Here is an 18,991-nt window from a genome sequence, read left to right as displayed (position 1 = left end):
ATGACAGTTAAAAATTATTACCCTATTCTGTTGCTCAGAAATGGTGTTTTATACCATTTCGACAACCTGGTTGCACTTAATCCCTTTTGATTTAGTTAAATTATACTCGTAGCAGTAGTGATAGAAATAGGCTTGAGAGTTTCAAGTAAATGCCCTCAGCTGTTCCTGAGATATTACAGATGCACCCTTTTAACAACCTGCATGCAAATAGTGCCTTTTGATTTAATTTTAAGTTAAAAAATAATTCCCGAGAAGTTTCTACTTAATACATTATTTTGTTTCTGAGATATTGTATCTTTGTCATTTTGACAACTTGGATGCAATTAAACTCTTTTGATTTAGTTCCATATATACATTATTTTGTTTCTGAGATATTGTATCTTGGTCATTTTGACAACTTGGATGCAATTAAACTCTTTTGATTTAGTTCCATAGTAGTAATAGCAGCTGCATGAGCTGTAGTAGCCCAGAAAGCGTCAACTTAGTACCTTCAGTCGTTACAGAGATATTGCTGATCTGTTCTTTTCAACAACCAGAAAGCATTGTTCTTTTCTATTTAGTTTTGAATACCCCTCAACTTTTCCATAAAAGTTGCAACTTAATAACCCATTCAGTCACCGTGATATTGCATTCTATACCATTTTGAAAACCATGATGAACATACTCTTTTGATCTTGATCAATAGTTCTAGTGGTGGTAGCAGTAGTAGCAGCCCTGAGAATTTCAAGTTAATACCCAGTTGTTCCTGGAATATCTCATACGCCCTTTTGACAAACTGCATGCATGGAGTGTTATTTGATTGAGTTTACATCCCCATTACTTTCTTTGAGAACTTCAACTAAATACAGGCCTACTATTTCAGTCCTAAGACATGCAAAATATGCCATTCCTCCAACCTAGATGCACTTTAAATATTCTGACTTAGTTCAATAGTAGCAGTAGCAGCAGTAATATTAGTAGCCCATAATGTTTTAGCTTAATAGCCAACGGCCTTGCCGGGATATTGCTGATACACTCTTTTGACAACCCACATTTACATAGTGCCTTTTGATTGAGTTCAACATCCCCCTTAACTAACTCTGAAATTTTCAACTTATTGCTCTAATTTGTACTTGAGATATTGCTGATACGCATTTTTGACAGTCTACAGGCATATAGCGTGTTTTAATTCAGTTTAACACCACTCTCCCTTCACCACTTAGATTTAGCAATAATAGTAGTCGTAATAGCAGTAGTAGTAGTAACAGTAGCGGTAGTACCTGTACCAGTATTAACACGCACCTCTTCGTTAATGCAAATTCCCCCTCAACATACCCTAATAGTTTCAACTCAATACTAAGTTGTTCCTGAATATATTACTGTTGTTCCTGTATACACGATTTGCATCTAAACATGCAAAGCTGTCGCTAGTCATATGCTATGCACCAACAAATGATGCCGATGAAACCTCGAAAGACGGTTTTTATGAAACCCTCCAGTCCGTCCTAGACTCCATCCCTCTCCATGACGTCGCTTGCTTGGCAGGCGACCTAAATGCGAAAGTTGGTCAGGACAGATCATACTGCCCCGAGGTGTTGGGACATCACGGGCTTGGAACTATCAACGAAAATGGTGCAAGGCTAGTCAGCTTTGCCATGTCGAATGACCTGTTGATAGGAGGTACATTATTCGAGCACAAAGATATACATAAGTATACATGGACATCCCCAGACAAAACTGTCAAAAACCAGATTAACCACTTTCTAATCCGACGACGGTGGAGAACTAGTCTGAAAGACGTGAGGAGTTACAGAAATGCGGACGTTGGGTCGGATCATGAACTTCTTGTAGCGACACTCAAGTTGAAACTCCGCTCCAACAGATCCCGACAACCAACAAAACTACCAAGCAATTTTGACGTGGAGAAGCTCAGAGACAAGAATGTTAGGAGACAATTTAACATCAAACTCTCGAACAGATTCGAGGCACTTGCTGATATACCACAAGATTCGGAAGAAGCTTGGACGACTATACAACAAAACTACGCAGAAACTGCTGAAGAAGTTCTTGGCTTTAAAAAGTCAATAAAGGAACAGTGGATATCCCAGAAGACATAGGACTTGATCGAAGACCGCAAGAAAATAAAACAGAGCACGCTCAGTAATGATCTCTCTGCTGATGTCATGAAAGACATAGCTTATAAAGAAGCGGACAGAGAAGTAAAGAAAAGTGCTAGGTCAGACAAACGAAAGCACCTCAATGAGAAAGCAAGAATGGCAGAAGAAGCAGCCCGACGTGGTGACACGAGAGCTGTGTACCACCTAACTAAAGAAATCGTTGGGAAGACCAACGTACAAGAAGGACCAGTAAAAGGGGAAAACGGAAGACTGCTAACCGATCCAGATGACCGAAAAAATAGATGGGCGGATTACTTCGAAAACCTTCTCAATCGCCCGTCCCCTTCTGTTCCACCAGATATTCCGGACAGCCCATTTTTGGATTTTCTCATTTATGAAAACGAGCCAACGGCGGACGAGATCCTTTCAGCCTCGAATAAGCCGAAGAATAGAAAATCTCTGGGTAGTGACAGTATATCTGGAGAAATGGTCAAGTCATCGATCCGCAGGTCCCTTTCAGTGTGGCTAGTCTTCTTTCCCTCCTCTGGCAAAAAAAAAAGTCCCCAAAGACTGGAGAGCAGGAACCATTATTAAATTGTTCAAAAAAGGAGACGCGACAATCTGTGGCAATTACAGAGGCATCAACCTTCTCTCGATACCCGGAAAACTCTTCTGCATAATCATCCTGACAAGACTTCAAGCTGCCTTAAACCCGCATTTACGCAAGGAGCAACATGGTTTCCGACCAAAAAGATCTTGCGCCGATCTGATATTCACACTGCGCACTATGCTTGAAGAATCAAATAAATGGAGACAACGTCTATATCAATTGTTCATGGACTTTGAAAAAGCGTTCGACTCACTAGACCGCCCAATACTATGGAGAATCCTGATCTTCTACGGTATTCCTGAAAAGCTGGTTCGCCTTATCATGAGCAATGTATGAAGACACGGAATGCTGCGTGAGAACCTCCGAAGGAAATACAAGATATTTCAAAGTGATGACAGGTGTCAAACAAGGATGCGTACTGTCTCCATTCCTCTTTATTCTCATAGTGGACTACATATTCAGGCAAATTGATGGATACGGGATCAAAATTGCAGGCAGACTAGTCCAGATCTCGACTTTGCAGACGATGTTGGATTGATGGAGAAAGACAAAAGCAAACTTCAGGACTTTTTATGCAAGTTAGCCGAAAGAGCGGAGCAGTTTGGGTTACATATCAACGCCCCCAAAACCAAAGCGATGTCAACCACTAACTCACCGATGAATATCCAGCTAGGGACTGAAAGCATAGAGCAAGTCACTGACTTCCGATATCTTGGCAACACCGTCTCGTCTAGTGGCGATTCCGAAAAAGAACTGCGAACACGAATAGTCCTGGCAAGCTCGGCATTTCAACGACTTCGACCAGTCTGGAGATCAGCGAAGTAATCACTTCAGCTAAAACTTCGCATTTACATAAGCAACGTCATTTCTATCTTGAAATACGCTATGTATTTTTTAAAGCTCACAGCTGAGCAGTAAAAACGACTCACTGCATATGAAAACAACTGTCTTCGACGTATCCAAAACATTAACTGGAAGGATAGGATAACAAACATGGAAATTCACCAATACACAAACCAGCCTGATGTCGCTGATGTAGTCAGGCAACGAAGATGGCGCTATATTGGCCATGTTATCCGTATGCCAAGATCGAGACTACCGAATATGACCCTCCAGTGGCAACCAGACGGCACGTGTCGGCGAGGAAGGCCCAAAAACACGCTTCACAAGACATATGAGCGGGACAGGAGAGCCCTTCACGCATCCTTAATCCCAGAGTGGGAGGACATTTACGCCACAGCTCATTTGCGGGATGATTGGAGGCTGTTAACGGACGCCCTGTGAGCCTCTGGAGGTACAGGAGGAACTAAGGTCTAAGGTAAGGAATATATTACTGAAACTGCCTTTTGATAACCTGCATGCTCATAGTATGTTTTGAGTTAATTCAGCATGCCCCTTAAAATTCTCTAAAAATTCCAGAATGAATCCTTAGATTTCAATCTCCCCCTCAGCATTTATAGCAATAATAATACGCAAATAGTGCCTTTTGGTTAGTTCAACATCCAACAAAAAAAAAAAAAATTTGGAAGTCTCGACTTATTACAACTAAATTGCCGTTTTTGATGTATTGATGATACGTCAATTTTACAATCTGCATGCACAGAGTGAGTTCTGATTCAGTTCAACACCCCTTAACAAACCCTGAAAATTTTACCTTAGAGCCCTTAGTCTTAGTAATAGTAGTATGCGTAGTAGTAGTAGTATGCTCATAGTGCCATTTGTTCATTCAACATCCTAATCGATATGCCCTGAAAGTTTCAACTTAACACTCTATGCTGGTCCTGAAATATTTTTGATATGCCCTTTTGGTAACCCAGCCCAATCTAAGCCGTTCCTGAGATATCGTTAATAAGCCCTTTTGATAACCCTGCACATAGTGTTTTTTATTTAGTTCAGCACCCTACTGAAGATTCCCTGAAGATTTGTCCTTGATAGCTTTAGTTTTAGTAGTTTTGTAACATTTAACAGTAGTGTAGCATGCCTTGAAAGTTTCAACTTAATACCTAAAGCTGTGCCTGGGGTATTACTGATATACCATATTTACAACCAGTGTGCACGTAGTGAGTTTTGATTTCGCTAAACAACCACCCTCAGCATTCCCTGGAAGCTGCACCGTAATACTCTTAGCATTAGCAATAGTAGTAGTTGTAACATTAGCAGCAATAGTACAAGTAGTATTTGTAGTGGATTGTGCATAGTGCCTTTCCGTTAGTTTAACATTCTCCTCAAAATACCCTGCAAGTTCCAACTTAATACTCCAGGCCGTTCCTGAGATATTGCTGATAAGCGCTTTTGATAACCTGCATGCATATAGTGTATTTGATTTAGTTCAACATTTCCCCGACATCCCCTGAAAGTGTCATCTCTATACCGTTGGCCTTAGTCTTAGTTGTATCCTTAATAGTAGTAGAAGTAGTGAGAACGTGCCCTGAAAGTTTTAGCTTAATACCTTACTAAGTTCTGGTTTATTGTTGATATGCCTTTCCGACAACTTGCATGCACCTAGTGTCTTTTGATTAAATTTAACATCCCCTCAACATTTTGGAAGTTTTGCCTTAATACCCTTAAACTTAGTAATTATAGTACTAGTAGCAGCAGTAGTTTTAGCAGTAGTTGTAATATACACGTAAATGTCATGCCTAGAAAATGTCAACATAATACTCTAATCTGATCCTCAGATTTTGTTAATACACCACTTTGACACAGATTGTGATCCGATTTAGACCAACATCCCCCTCAACATTTCTTGGAAATTCAGCCTTAAGACCCTTAACCTTAGTAGTAGTAGGCGTAGTAGTAGTAATTAGTATTAACAGTGTTAGTAATAGGGCTTTAGGTTACTTCAACATCCCACTCAATACACCCGAAAGTTTTAACTTAATCTTCTCAAGCCGTTTTTAAGATATTACTGATTCGCCTATTGACATCATGCATACAAATATTATTTTGATTTAGTTCAACATTCCCTGAAATTTTCAACTTTATACCCTTAGCCTTAGTACTAGTATAATGGTAAAAGAAGTAGTTTACACATAATGTTTTTCGGCATAAATCAACAGTCCCTCAACGTTCCCTTATGTTTCAACTGAATACCCTGAACAGTTCCCGAGATATTACTGATACACCCTTTTGAAAACCAGCAAGCACATAGAAAGCTTAAATTTAATTCAACTTCCCTCTTAACATTCAATGAATACCCTTAGCCTTAGTAGCTGCAGTAGTAGCAGTATGCACATATTACCTTTTGGTCAGTTGATCATCTCCCTCATCATACCCTGAAAATTTCAGCTTAATACCATAAGCCATTCCTAAAACATTGCAGATACACACTTTTGACAATCTACATGTGCACAAGTGTGTTTTGAATTAGTTCAAATATCTTCACAGCTTTCCCTGAAGGCTCTGTCAAAATACCCTTAACCGTTTTGGAGATCCCGTAAAGAACGTGCCCCCTTTCCGAATCAAAAATACATTATGGTACGTAAACAACGGTAAAATTACATAATTTACAGCCCTTGCCTCAAAGGCTGTGGATTCATGTCATCCTTTAAGCCATAATATTAGACATATCAACTGTGCTCAACAAAATGGTTCAAAATATCCATCGAATTTCTTTGGGGGAGGGGAACATGCATGTGCATAAGTATGTTCTGAATTAGTTTGACAATCTCCTCAACTTCCCGGAAGGCTTCACCTTACTACCCTTAACCCTTTCGGAGACCCAGGGCAGAACATAAGGAAAACCAAACAACAGTGCCTTTTAACTTGTTGCTCCAATTTTCTTTATCAACAACTTTTTCCTCTGTGATAAGGTTTTTAACTGCAGTTTCTTGTCTGCAGTTTATGCCTTTTGATGAAATTGTGTCGTATTTGATCGTATGACTATTGTGTCGTATGACTGGTTGAAGGTGTCACCATATCTCAACCAAAAGTGTTAAAAAAAAACAACTATCTTAGTGGTGGTTTTCAGGATTCTGTCGAACATTCGGAGAGAGGAGTTGTGAAATAATCACAACATTTGTTGTGAAATAATAGTAAGTTTCCTAGTTCTACCTGTTTAGGGTCGGTGCGAAACCAAGCCTTTTTTATCCTTATATTCTTTTTAAGACATTAATCAGAATGTAATTACGATTATAACCAGATCTTAGACAAGGGGAAGGAGGAGGGTGGCCCAAAATTAGTTTTTTCTAAAGTAAGTATGACTGTACTAGACCCTTAAGGTCCAAACTGGTGTTGCTGATCTCTGTTTCGTGGCCCTTCAGGCAGGAAGTGCAATGGGGGGCTGAGGACCAGCTATCCTGCGCTTTCGCACACCCTTCCTGTTAAGCCTAAACCTGCTAGCAAGAAGGGTTGTTGTCTAAACATCCTACTAAAGCAGTTGTCAGATATCAACTGCTAAAGGGAGGTATGAGCTATTGTCCTAGTCATTTGCACAATATGTTATTTATTACAAGTACTTTGAATTCACTAACAGACACACCCATAAGTTCCTAGCTCAAGGAAACGCTCACGCATAAACAGTTCAAAGCCAATAGAAGTTTCAGGCTCATTCCCAGGTCCCCATACACCCTTGCCTTCCAAAAAAAAAAAATTTCTTCCCATGGCCCCAGTAATAATTCGTGAAACTTTCAAGCCAATGAAAAAGTTTTCAGCCCTTTTTGCTGGAAAGAGGGAGCAAGGGGGATCATTCTCTTAAACTTTTTTTTTATATCAAGTCCCTCATAGCAAAGGGACTTACGACAGCAAACTTCAAACTGATCAGTGAAAACAGTCTGTTTGGTCAATTTCTTGGTCCCTTTGCCCCTTCCCCTTAAAACAAAAGTGAATTCCATCACCCCCAAGCAACAAGAACCCAAATCTTATATGTGGTACTTTCTGTTCGTTCTAAGTTTGACTTTACTACTAGTTGTGTGTTCTCTCCGTATTAGGATTCATATATTTATCTAAAGCAATGTCAGTTGTCTTCATGTTCGGTCTGTTTTGTCATTTAATTTCTGTTATTTCTGTTTTAAATTATTCGTTAAAATAACTTCCTTTTCGTTTTAAATTTGAAATATTGAAATTACTTAGGTTCTGCTCGTTTTAAGGGATGGTTCTCAAATTTCCTTTGAAAAATTCTGATTTGGAAGCAATTTTTATTATCATGTGAAGCAGTATGGTTTCGGATAAAATGAGCTTTTAAGTTACCAATACCCTTCACGAATCAAACTGCTGCACGCTCTTCAATTCCTGAGCATTCCTTAACACTTCACAAAAGAGATAACTCTACCAGTACTAACAACTTACTGCTGCACCAAGCCCCTGGCTAAGTGGTTGGTGTGCTGGATTGAGAATCATTTGTCCAGGCGGCACGAGGTCGATTCCTGGTGTGGCCAGTTATTTGGTAAGGGACTCGGGTAAATGGCATGAATCTGTAAGCTCAGCCAGGGTCGTACCTGATGAAATCTGGCGAAGGTAAGCAGGACCCCCCCCCCCATTGCACATCCTGGCTGAAGGGCCACGAAATGGAGATCAGCACCGCCAGTTTGGACCTTAAGGGTCTAGTGCCGTTATACCATACTTACTTACTTACAAGCCCCCTGATCCCAACACAACTGCGCATACTCCTCCAGTATCCCAATTTATTTAAAGCTTCCCTCTTTATCCCATCCCAAGATTTTCTGACTTCCTTTAAATCCTTCCTTATGACCTCCTCAGATCTCAATCAGGGACGATTCAGAGATACAACCCTTGTAGAGAAAACGCCTATGGTTCAAGACTAATCGTTTAAGTCTTCTCATGGGTGCCCACAACGGTCCAAAATAGGGTCACAACAAAGAAATGGAGAGTAAGTCTGACCTAATGTCTCAGCTTAGTAAATCTTCAAATTTAGGGAAATCCCTTTAAACTAAACCACCCACCGCACAATTTATGTAAAGGCTTGGATAAGGAGTACTTGATTACTTTAATTCAAATTGGTTAACAAATTTTAATTAATTAAATGAGTTAAAAATATGAAGTCAAATAGTGGTATGATTTTGAATAAAGAGGGTTTTTAAATTACTGACGACTTTACAATACTAATCAGTTCAATGGCTATGCAATTCATAAAAGTTCACAAAAAAGTTTGTATTACCTTAACTAGGATATCATTATTAAATCAAAGCAAGTAATTTTAGTGCATTACAGGTACCTGAAGAGGAGATAATTTTTTTTTTTTTAATTTAGACTCCTTATATTCATTAAACTAGTAAAATTAATTTAAATTTTAATATCTATTCTACATTTTATGCAATGGGTAAGACCATTCATACTCCCTTATTTAACCAAAATAATTTCATTGTTAATTAATTTGCTTTCACTGTAAAAAGGATGATTTTAAATAATACAGGTTTTTAACTTACCGACACATTGCTTAAATCTAATCGCTTCAAGCTCTTCAATGCCTGTGCAAGATAAATCATATGGTCTTGTGTTATTGCACTGCACCCATTTAAATTTAGTCCTTCTAGCTTCGAACAATTGCTGGCGATCAATTGAACTATTCCAGGCCGAAAGGCAGAATTCCACCCTCCTAAATTTAAATCTGTGGCACCGGTTAGCCGATGCTGTAGAAGCCACACTAATTTTCTTTCTGTTCGGTGCCGTTCTTTTACCCAATTTGATGAAAGATCTATTGTGTGCCATAGCTCGGGGCTAGATGCCACATGCTTCCAGCTCCGACAAACTTTTGATAGTCTGAAAAGAAAAAGATATAAGAGAAAAACATTTTTTCGACCAATATTTCCTACTGGAAAAACTAAAATATTTTCCCTTTCCCACGCTCTTTGTTGCCACCTTTTGGAAGTTACTTAATAATCTGGAAACAGAAAAATGGTAGGCGTTTCTGGAATAATTCAAAGGCTTGGATTTGCCGACCCTGAGAAGGCCCGTAATTTCATTGGATAGTCATACATAATAGAAGGATAGAAAACATCCTCGACACTATTTGCTAGCTTGTTTTGTATAGTTGAATTTATATGCAATGTAGATGTGGACAATTTTTAATGTATTTAATTACTGTTATTGTTGATTCATTATGTCTGTACCTACTATTTTCTCTTCTTTTGTTTCGTTGTGTGCATTGATTTGCTGTTAAAAGAATGTTTTAATAAATAAATACTTTATGTCCAGGGTTAATATGTGAATTAGAAAATAATACACATCTTCAAACTTTATACACCAGAATAATTAATTTCGATTGCCATTAATACAAGTCTACTTATAATACAATTATTTCACCTTCCCATGCTCATATAATTTAGGGGTTGTTCGGTGTTGTTCCGCCCTTCCACTATTGCAGCTTTAGTTACCATGGTGAGTACCGTAACGATGTACTATGTGAACGGAGCTTTTCAGAGTTCCATAAAATATTTTAGCGATCAAAAAGATGGACAAGAAATGCTTCTTAAAGCACTTAGAAATGCTTATAGACTCTAATTCAGTAGACACCGAAGAGGATCAAACAATTCGTGGCAACAAAAGAGCGTAATAGAAATACAAAAGAGCGAGGTAACAAAAGAGCGTACTTACAAAATGTAAGTAAAGAACGGGTCAATAATAGTCCAAGCTCTAAAAAACGGAATTTTGATAACAAAAGATACATCAACAGAATTGGATTTTGATTATTTTAAATTAAAAAAAAAAAAATTTCTGATTATAATTTTTTTAGATTAATTAAGTTTAATGCTACCCATCAAAGATACGAGCCTGAAAATATATGCATGACTTTTGAAGAAGGAAAAAAACTCCCTAAAAAAATCAAGTGATTTTAATAAAAATTACTCTATCAGATTCAACATATAAGAGAACCTTCCTATAGAAGTTTCATGCCCCTATCTATATAAATATGGTAGAAGAAATGTGAAGTGTCAAAACATTTTTTTTTTGCCAGGAAGAAAGATCATGGATGCATGTTTATTTGTTGTAGCTTTTTTCGCAGGAGTGATTGTGTAGAACCAATGGTCCTAAAAGATCAGGAGAAGGGTAATTAAAAGGAAATCAAAAGTTCTAGTGCTCTTTTCAAGTGATTAAAAAGACTGGATGGCAACTATTCCCTCTCCAATGCCCCCTTTTCGCCAAAAGCATCCGATAAAAACTTTGCGATAGCCATTTGATTCAGCATAGTTGAAATGTCCAATAACTATGCCTTTGAAGCCATGACCCATCCCCAAACTTCCTGGAGATATGGCTGCAAGCAACGCAACTTCCCCATTGTCCACATATAGTGCATTTGTTATGAGAAATATAAGGAAATTTTGGGGGAAATTTTCTGTTGGAAGAATTTTCCACAGAGCTAAGTTCTCGGGAGAATTTTTCAGTGGAAGTTTACAAGGGGGGGGGGGATAAAACTTAAAACAAACAGAAATTATTCCTATAAGAGGGAGTCTGCCTTTTCCTGAACACTCACGCTAAAGTTCGATTTGGTGTCATAATTCTTTAAAAAACCCTGCTCAAAATACAAAGGGCCTTTGAATTTGTATAAGAAGTATTTTTAAAAACTTTATGTCTTAGTGTTAAGGGCGAGAGTCAATGAAAAGGCAGCCCCCCTCATATACGAAATAATATGGTATGAGAGGCAGCATTATTAGACAATTTGCATTTTTATTATAAAATTCTACAATTTTTTAGTTTATAGTTAATTTTAGCTCACCAGTACTGGAAACAAAAAAAAGTTAAAATACCAAATCAAGGAGGCACACTTGTGCCTCTATAAAGAGGCGACCCACCACAATGTTAAGCGATTTCAGGTCCTAGAGATCGCAGAGAGACGGCGGTGATCGCATTTTGTAGCCCAAGCTCAAACTAAGAAACTTGCAAAATTTCATCCTCCTCCGACTTTATCTTCATGGGGTAAACTGGGCCGGAAATTTCGACCCTCCCACCACAGCCCCCCGTTAACGTGGTCCGATTGGGCTTAAATTTTGAGGCTAAGTTTTACTACGGCCCGGAAGCTTATTCTCGAAATTTCAGCTCAATCCGATCACTCCTTCCCTGTTTTCAAAAAACCAAATATAGCCACTTAAAATTCATTTCTTTTTTGTCTTATCCACGCCTACAAGCCACAGTTGGCGACTGATCCGGGTGAATGAGGACTCATTCGAAGCAGAATTCGACCTGTTAGGGCCTTTTGATATTTTCAGACCGAAAAAATTATCCCCCGAATTTACATTTACGAAAAACCTCGTTTTCCTATAAGAGCCCATGTTAATTTTTCCCACCACAACCCCCCTTTAACGTTGTCTGATCGGGCTGAAATTTAGAGGGTAAGCTTTCTTGGGGCCTGGGAGCTTATCCTCGGAATTTCAGCTCAATCTGATTACTCCTTCCCTGTTTTCCAAAAACCAAATATCAAGTTTTGTGGGAATTTGCTTGCGTCGAAAATAGATTCCATTTACTAAAAAACAATTACATGTCTCTTTAGTCCAGCGGTTGATACTAAGCCCCCCAACTTTAACTCCTGACACGATCAGCTAACAGTTAGTCAAGCAATAATAAGTAATAAACTGTACAAAAACGTGCAGAAATTATTTGAAAAAAACTACGTTTTCTAAAGAGTTAAAGAGGCTGAGTTGCAAGGTCAAACCTTAAAACGTACAGGGATTAGGGGGCACAGTTGGGGGGCTGCCGCCCCCAAACCCCCGCTTTCGCAGCCTTTAAATAAAAAAAAATAGTTCTTTAAACTGAAAGTAAGGAGCGACATTAAAACTTAAAACGAACAGAAATTATTCCGTATATGAAAGGGGCTGTGCCCTCCTCAACGCCTCGCTCTTTATGCTAAAGTTTTTATTGTTTAAAAAAAGAGTTGTGAGAAAGTCAAACTTTAGCGTAAAGAGCGAGGCGTTGAGGAGGGTACAGCCCCTTTCATATACGGAATAATTTCTGTTCGTTTTAAGTTTTAATGTCGCTCCTTACTTTCAGTTTAAAGAACTTTTTTATTTAAAGGCTGCGAAAGCGGGGGTTTGGGGGGCGGCAGCCCCCAACTGTGCCTCCTAATCCCTGTACGTTTTAAGGTTTGACCTGGTAACTCAGCCTCTTTAACTCTTTAGAAAACGTAGTTTTTTTCAAATAATAACTAAGTAAAGTTCTATTGTAGATTAAAAATTTTTAATAGTTATAGTCAATTGCTATAGCCTACTTAGTGAGCAATAGTAAAACAGCAATAACACGGCCAGAAACTTACACATGCCGGCCAATCAGGGCTAACTGTTTAAAAATCTTGAAAGGCAAACGATTATAGTCCGGTGACTTTTGGTGGAAATCATAAAAAGGTAGAAGGACCCCTTCAAGTTAGAACAGGACACCAGTCATTGGTTAAGATCAATGTCATTGACCAATGTCTTTATACCCGGAATAGTACACTCAGGTTTCATTAAATATTAACAAAACCCCGAAGGAATTTCAAAAGACATCTTTATGGATAAAATTTTACGACACGGTACCTCAGTCACTTAATTGAACTGGTATTTAACCAAACAGTATCTGATAAATGAACTGTCAAAAATGTGAGCTGTATCCAAAGCTGTTAAAAGTACAATTTCCTATCGGAGCTTTAGAACTAAATCGATAGAAAATTAATCGAAATCGTTTTTTTACAAAAAAAGCTAGCTATTTTCTTTTTATTGGGCAAAACAAAAATTATGTGAAACTTAGAGGTAAAAAGTTTTGGTAAAATAAATACGTATTAAAAAAGAGATAAAAAAAAATTATGTTTACACTCGTTCCTAACATGTCGCTTGTAATAAAACTCAGGAGTTTAAGAGCTAAAAGCAAAACAAGTACTGATAAAGACAAAAAAAAACAATCACAAATAGTAAAAAGAAGGCAAATAATATGCTAATTACAGTCAAATATGTTAAATAAGGCAGGACAAAGTAAAAATCTAGAGTAGAGATTTAACTCTTATTCATAGCCTAAGACTAGGCCCTAAAAAACTAAAAAATCAAAATTTACCCGAATTTTGCAAAAGGAAGGAAACACCCTCAAAACATCAAGTGATTTTAATAAAAATCACTGGGTAACAAAAAAACATTTTTTTTAAATCGTCCAGGGTTTTCCAATTGAATTAGACTAATTTTGACGCACTTGGTTTTGCTCAATCAGATCAAGTTTTTTTTGCTACAGAAATTAAAAAAAAATCTATTTTGCCTAAAATAACAAATATCTGGGGATCATCAGTTGAGAAACCCCTGACGATTTTTTCCATTTTTCTCAAGAAATAACAGTCAACGTATCCAAATTCAGTTTTTATTTACTCCATCAAATTTGATAAGCATAATTCATAATATTAGTAAATGAATTAGCGTTACGTGGCACAAAATTTAAAAATTCACGGCATAAGTCAGCATTTCTTCGATTCCTATGTGTGAGCAGGTGCTGGTTATCTCTCTTCAGCGACCATCAGTAGTCCACCGTCATGACTGCATCCCAACTTTCCTGTCACCAATCCTTCATTTGGCGCATGTCCTGATGGAACCTTTCTCCCTGCTCGTCGCTCATAGACCAAAGGTTTTCGGGAAACCTGTCCATGTGTGAGAACAGGAAGAACATCTTTATAATCATCAAACACCCAAGTTTTTGGAAGGCCTTTATCATGCTGCGGACGAGTATCGCGTTAATTGCTGCCTTCGTACTCCCCAGCTGCAAAACCGATTTTCTTGTGGTGCACTCCGGCGTGTTTATTAGGTTTTCTAACTCTGTGTCCTTTATGAGCTGCCGTATCTCTGGACCATCAAAACTGCCGGCCTTCAGCTTCTAAATGGTAGGTCGAGGAAGGACTCGGCACAGGTAGTTGAAGCACATTCCATCCTTGTCCAGAGCGCGCGTGAACTGCTTCATCAATCCAAGCTTCATGTGTAGCGGTGGGATCAATATTTTCTCCCGGTCAATAAGAGGTTCGTTTAGGATGATTATCGCCCCCGGCTACTAACTTCTCTGGCGCCGGCCACTTATTATTTAAATAGTTCTGGGATCTCTCTCAACTGCCCCACATACATATAAAGCATAGGTACGTGAACCCATACTGCTGATCAGGTATAATGTTCACCGTCTTGAATTCGACGCAGATGATCCGATGGTGCTGCTCATGTTGAATTGTGTCAAACAGGTACTCGCTACATCATATTTTTCTTTGAGAGATGTGGAGTGTACAAAAGGGATTGAAGCGAACTGGTTCCCCTTGTGGATGAGCACACGCTTCAAAGAGTGCTTGTTGCTGCCAATGAAGAGTTGCCAATCTCTCGGATCGTATTGAGAAGTGCCAAATTTACCAAGAAGACCGGCGACATCTTGGCAGTACATGAGGTCTTCCTCCTGACAGAAGTAGCCCGAATAGTCCTCATATCTTCTACGAAAGAAAGTGATGCGTGCGTCCTCATTAAGCAGATTTTTCTCTTTGAGTCTGGAGGCCAAGAGCTCGAAGAAAGTCTTCGACAAGCTGAGATCCCGGACAATATCATTAAGCTCGCATTGTGAAAAGGGTTGCAGACCATCTTGTTCTTTATACTCCTCTTCTGTATATCCTCCCTCGTCTGCACTGGTGGTCTTGTCGTCGCTATCGTGAAGCTCTGTGAACGCTGGTACAGGAATTTATTCACAGTGAGCAACTGGGCAGCAGGCAGACGGAAAGTCGGGGTACTGGAGGCTGTGTCGATTCTTGCGGTTGATTCCAATAGTATCGATGGCGCAGAAGTAACAATCCCGTGCATAGTCAAACGGATCCCTCCGGAACATCGAAATCCCGACCTTCAGTGAAGTTTCGCATCCTTCGTCTACTGCTACAAGTATTCCACACACGTCTTGCACACTGTGTGCGGTGCCCAGGACTTATCTTGGTCAACCAGTTTGACTTAAACTAAGCCTTGTAGGTTTGCTTTACAAATCCTTTGATGTTCCTCCTGTCCTCTGACAGCGTGTAATCTCTGCAGATGTAGCTGAAAACGTCAAGATCATTCCTGCATGACCGTCGCGCCGAAGCCATATCAACCAAGTGACAGAAATAGAAACATGCAAATGTCAGGCAATGAAATTTAGAATCAATAAATTGGCTAAAGGCTACTTAAATAAACTTCCAATCACGCATACACGTATGCAGCTATTTTAGAGAAATAACATAATGTTATAATCCAATATATTCTTCAAGAAAAATATGATTGAATATAAAACACCTGATATAAGCATGTGTATAGCTAGTCAGGTAGGCCTATGCCTGGATCTAGGATCGTACGTGGGAGGATCTTTCCATGGAGAATTATTTCGAGGGAAAAGGGAATTTTACATGAATGGGGGAGGGGCTAAAATTTCTGCTTTTATCTAAAAAAAGCTCAGAAATTAAATTAAAAAATAAGTTTTTTGAACTGAAATAAAGGAGCAATCTTAAAAATTAAAACAAACAGAAATTATAACACATATGATGGGTGTTGTCCCTCCTCAATACCTCGCTCTTTACATTAAAGCTTTTTTTCAAACTTTTAAAGATGCTTATTATTCTAAACAAACAGACCTTGTGTTTCAGAACTCATTCTTAAATAATTGGAACAAAAAGTCAAACTTCAATGTAAAGACCGAGGTATTGAGGAGGGGGCAATCCCCCTCATACACGTTATAATTTCTGTTCGTTTTAAGTTTTTATGTTGCTCCTTACTTTAAGATGAAAAAATTATTTAATTGCTTAATAAAAGGAACATTTGTAAGGATTTTTAAGGTTTTTCACCTTCAGAATGAAGATTTTGGTTTGCCAAATATATCTTAGACAAAAAATTTTACCAAATTTTACCTATCGTTATACTATAGAACTTTGGATGGATGGGTACAGGGAATATCATTCAGACAAACTGATTGAGAATCTGCGTAAATTTTGGGATTCTACACGGCCAAAGCCATCCTGGCCTTCGCCACGTTTACAAACTTGAGTAGCCTACAGACCAATACTGATAAACCATTCCATGACAAGGATTTTATAATGTTCTATTTTGTTTTAACTAAATATTTGTCTAAGCAAGTGCATTTTGAGCTCACATTTGTTTCCAGTTAAGATTGCCTTGGTTCTCTGTTCCGTCATAAGCTCCTTTCTCTGTACCTATCTCTGACAGCGAAACCCTGCGTTTTTCAGGTTAGACCTTTGAAAAGTTTTCCTAACCAAAATTGTGACTACTAACAGCACTGCAGGGTGACCTTAAGGAGTGGCATCCCCTCGAAAAAATTAAAACCTTGTAAATGACAAAGCATTTGCACTAGATTCTGAGCAATAGATAATTCTTCTATGTGTTCTGTTTTTGGTGGGCTTTTCTGTGCTTAAATAAACCTCTTCCTAGCAAAGCCATCTATTTTGGGTTGGCCAGGTCAGTAGAAAGGGCATGGGTGGTACTCTAGGGTATGTACATTTGGTACGGGAAAAGAAAACAGTAACGGATAACAGTGTTATCTTTTTATTCGAATAATAAATTGAAATTGAATTACCTACAGCTGCAATTTTACAGATATAAAAATGTAGTTATAACCAACGTAGTATTTGATCATAAAATGGCACGTAAATTAACATGTTACTCATATGATGGTAAACCTAGCCTCATTGACTATGTTATTGTAAACCAGACACTGACAGGATTGATACAAGATGCTAGAGTGTATAGAAGTGCTGTTATTGGTGTTAAAAGTAAAGCCCGTCATCTAATAGTGTATAGGGTTAGTCTACAGCTGAAATTTATGAAGGCTTATTACCTTTTGGGCAGCTGTGACGTTGGTGGACTCTGGGATGAGAATTTAAGAGAAAATTTACAGGAACAGATTAATACTAAACTGGAATGTGCAAAAGTTTACAATGTAGATAATGTTTGGAATAATTTTAGGAAAATAGTTATGAAAAGCTGCAGATGGTGTCCTAGGGGAGGAAGTTAGAAGCACAGCTATGAATATTAGTGGAAATGCTTTGTTTCAGAGAGAGGAGAGGCTTGTACAAGAATTACTTGAGTGACATATGATACAAAATAAGAGGAATGTAAAGAAAGAAAAGGAAGCATTAAAGTTAATTAAGGAGGTGTGAAGCAGAGGCCATGAATAAAATTGCTGAAGGTCTGGAAGAAGCAGTTAGACGGCATAATAGAAAAAAAAACTGTACTAGCATGTTAATAAAATGAGAGATTCATCAATCTGGACTTGTCCCAGCTACAGATAGGAACAGGGAAGCAATTAGTGATAAGGAGAGGGTTAAGGAGAGATGTGCAGAACATTTGGAGATCGTGCTAAACTGTCATAGAGTTACGGGAAGATATAGGAAAGAATGAAAATGTTTGTGATACTTTGGATGTGAAGGAAGATCTATTTTGTGATGAGGAATTAGTGACAAAAAAAAACTTCAAAAATAATATGACCCCAGATACTGATAGTATGGTAAAGAAGTTTTTTTATAATTATTGTAGTTATGAAGTTAGAGGTAAATTACTGAAAAATTTGAATATTATCTATGAAAACGGGGAAGAACCAAACGATTTTATGAGAACTCTCATTCAATCTAAAGAAAGATGATAAGAGTGAGTGTGGTAACTATAACTTGGTTCATGCAGGAAGAAAATTAAGAGGTATGATGATACTTGTTAGAATTTGAAATACTTTAGATACCGTTTTAAGAGAAGAACAGAGTGGTTTTAGAAAGGAGAGAGGATGCATCGACCAAATTTTTACTCTTAGGTTAATAATTGAGTGAGAAGTGCCTGAGCTATCAAAGCCCTTTAGTCCTCAATTTTATAGATTATGAGCAAGCGCTTGATTCAGCTGATAGAAGAGCTTTAGCGAAGGTCTTATCCTTGTATGGTATACAAGATAAATAGGCTATATTAAAGTGATTAGTGCTATGTACGGGACTAACGATGCTGCAGTTAAGTTTAGTGTTAGGTTAATGTAAGAAATGAGGCTAGTAGCTTGTTTTATATCAAATTAGGAGTTAAGAAGGGTTGTGTCCTATCCTCATCTGTATGGATGATTTTGATGGACTTAATCCTAAGGAGCACAACAAAGGCAATGGGAAAGTAAAACTCTGCTAGACCTAGATTATGATGATGATTTAAGCATTCAAGATGAAAATTTTAGCAAAATGAAAGAGTTGTTAGAGGTTTTGAGAGTTCGGGCCGCAAGAAAAAGTTGTAAAATTAATGGTAAGAAGACCAAATCTCTAAGATTAAAAATAAGCGAAGGTGAAGAGGTGATGTTGGTTAACGAGAAGATCAATCAAGTGGACAGAAGCACTTGCCTAGGTAGTATTATTAGTAAAGAA

General features: G+C 38.2%; 1 protein-coding gene across 2 annotated transcripts in view; it reads right to left on the bottom strand.

Annotated features, from left to right (window-relative positions):
• Positions 1 to 18,991, bottom strand: part of LOC148956965 (uncharacterized) — a 113,193-nt gene that overhangs the window by 62,357 nt on the left and 31,845 nt on the right. For both annotated transcript variants that reach the window (XM_089087963.1, XM_089087969.1), the window contains exon 3: positions 9,090 to 9,423. In XM_089087963.1, coding sequence (XP_088944089.1) covers positions 9,090 to 9,423 — 334 coding nt within the window. The remainder of the gene's footprint in view (positions 1 to 9,089; positions 9,424 to 18,991) is intronic.

Source organism: Artemia sp. Qi Xiang Cuo, chromosome 1 (assembly GCF_049724085.1).
Source record: "Artemia sp. Qi Xiang Cuo chromosome 1, ASM4972408v1, whole genome shotgun sequence".
Classification (NCBI taxonomy): domain Eukaryota; kingdom Metazoa; phylum Arthropoda; class Branchiopoda; order Anostraca; family Artemiidae; genus Artemia; species Artemia sp. Qi Xiang Cuo.
This window is presented reverse-complemented; position numbering and strand designations above follow the sequence as displayed.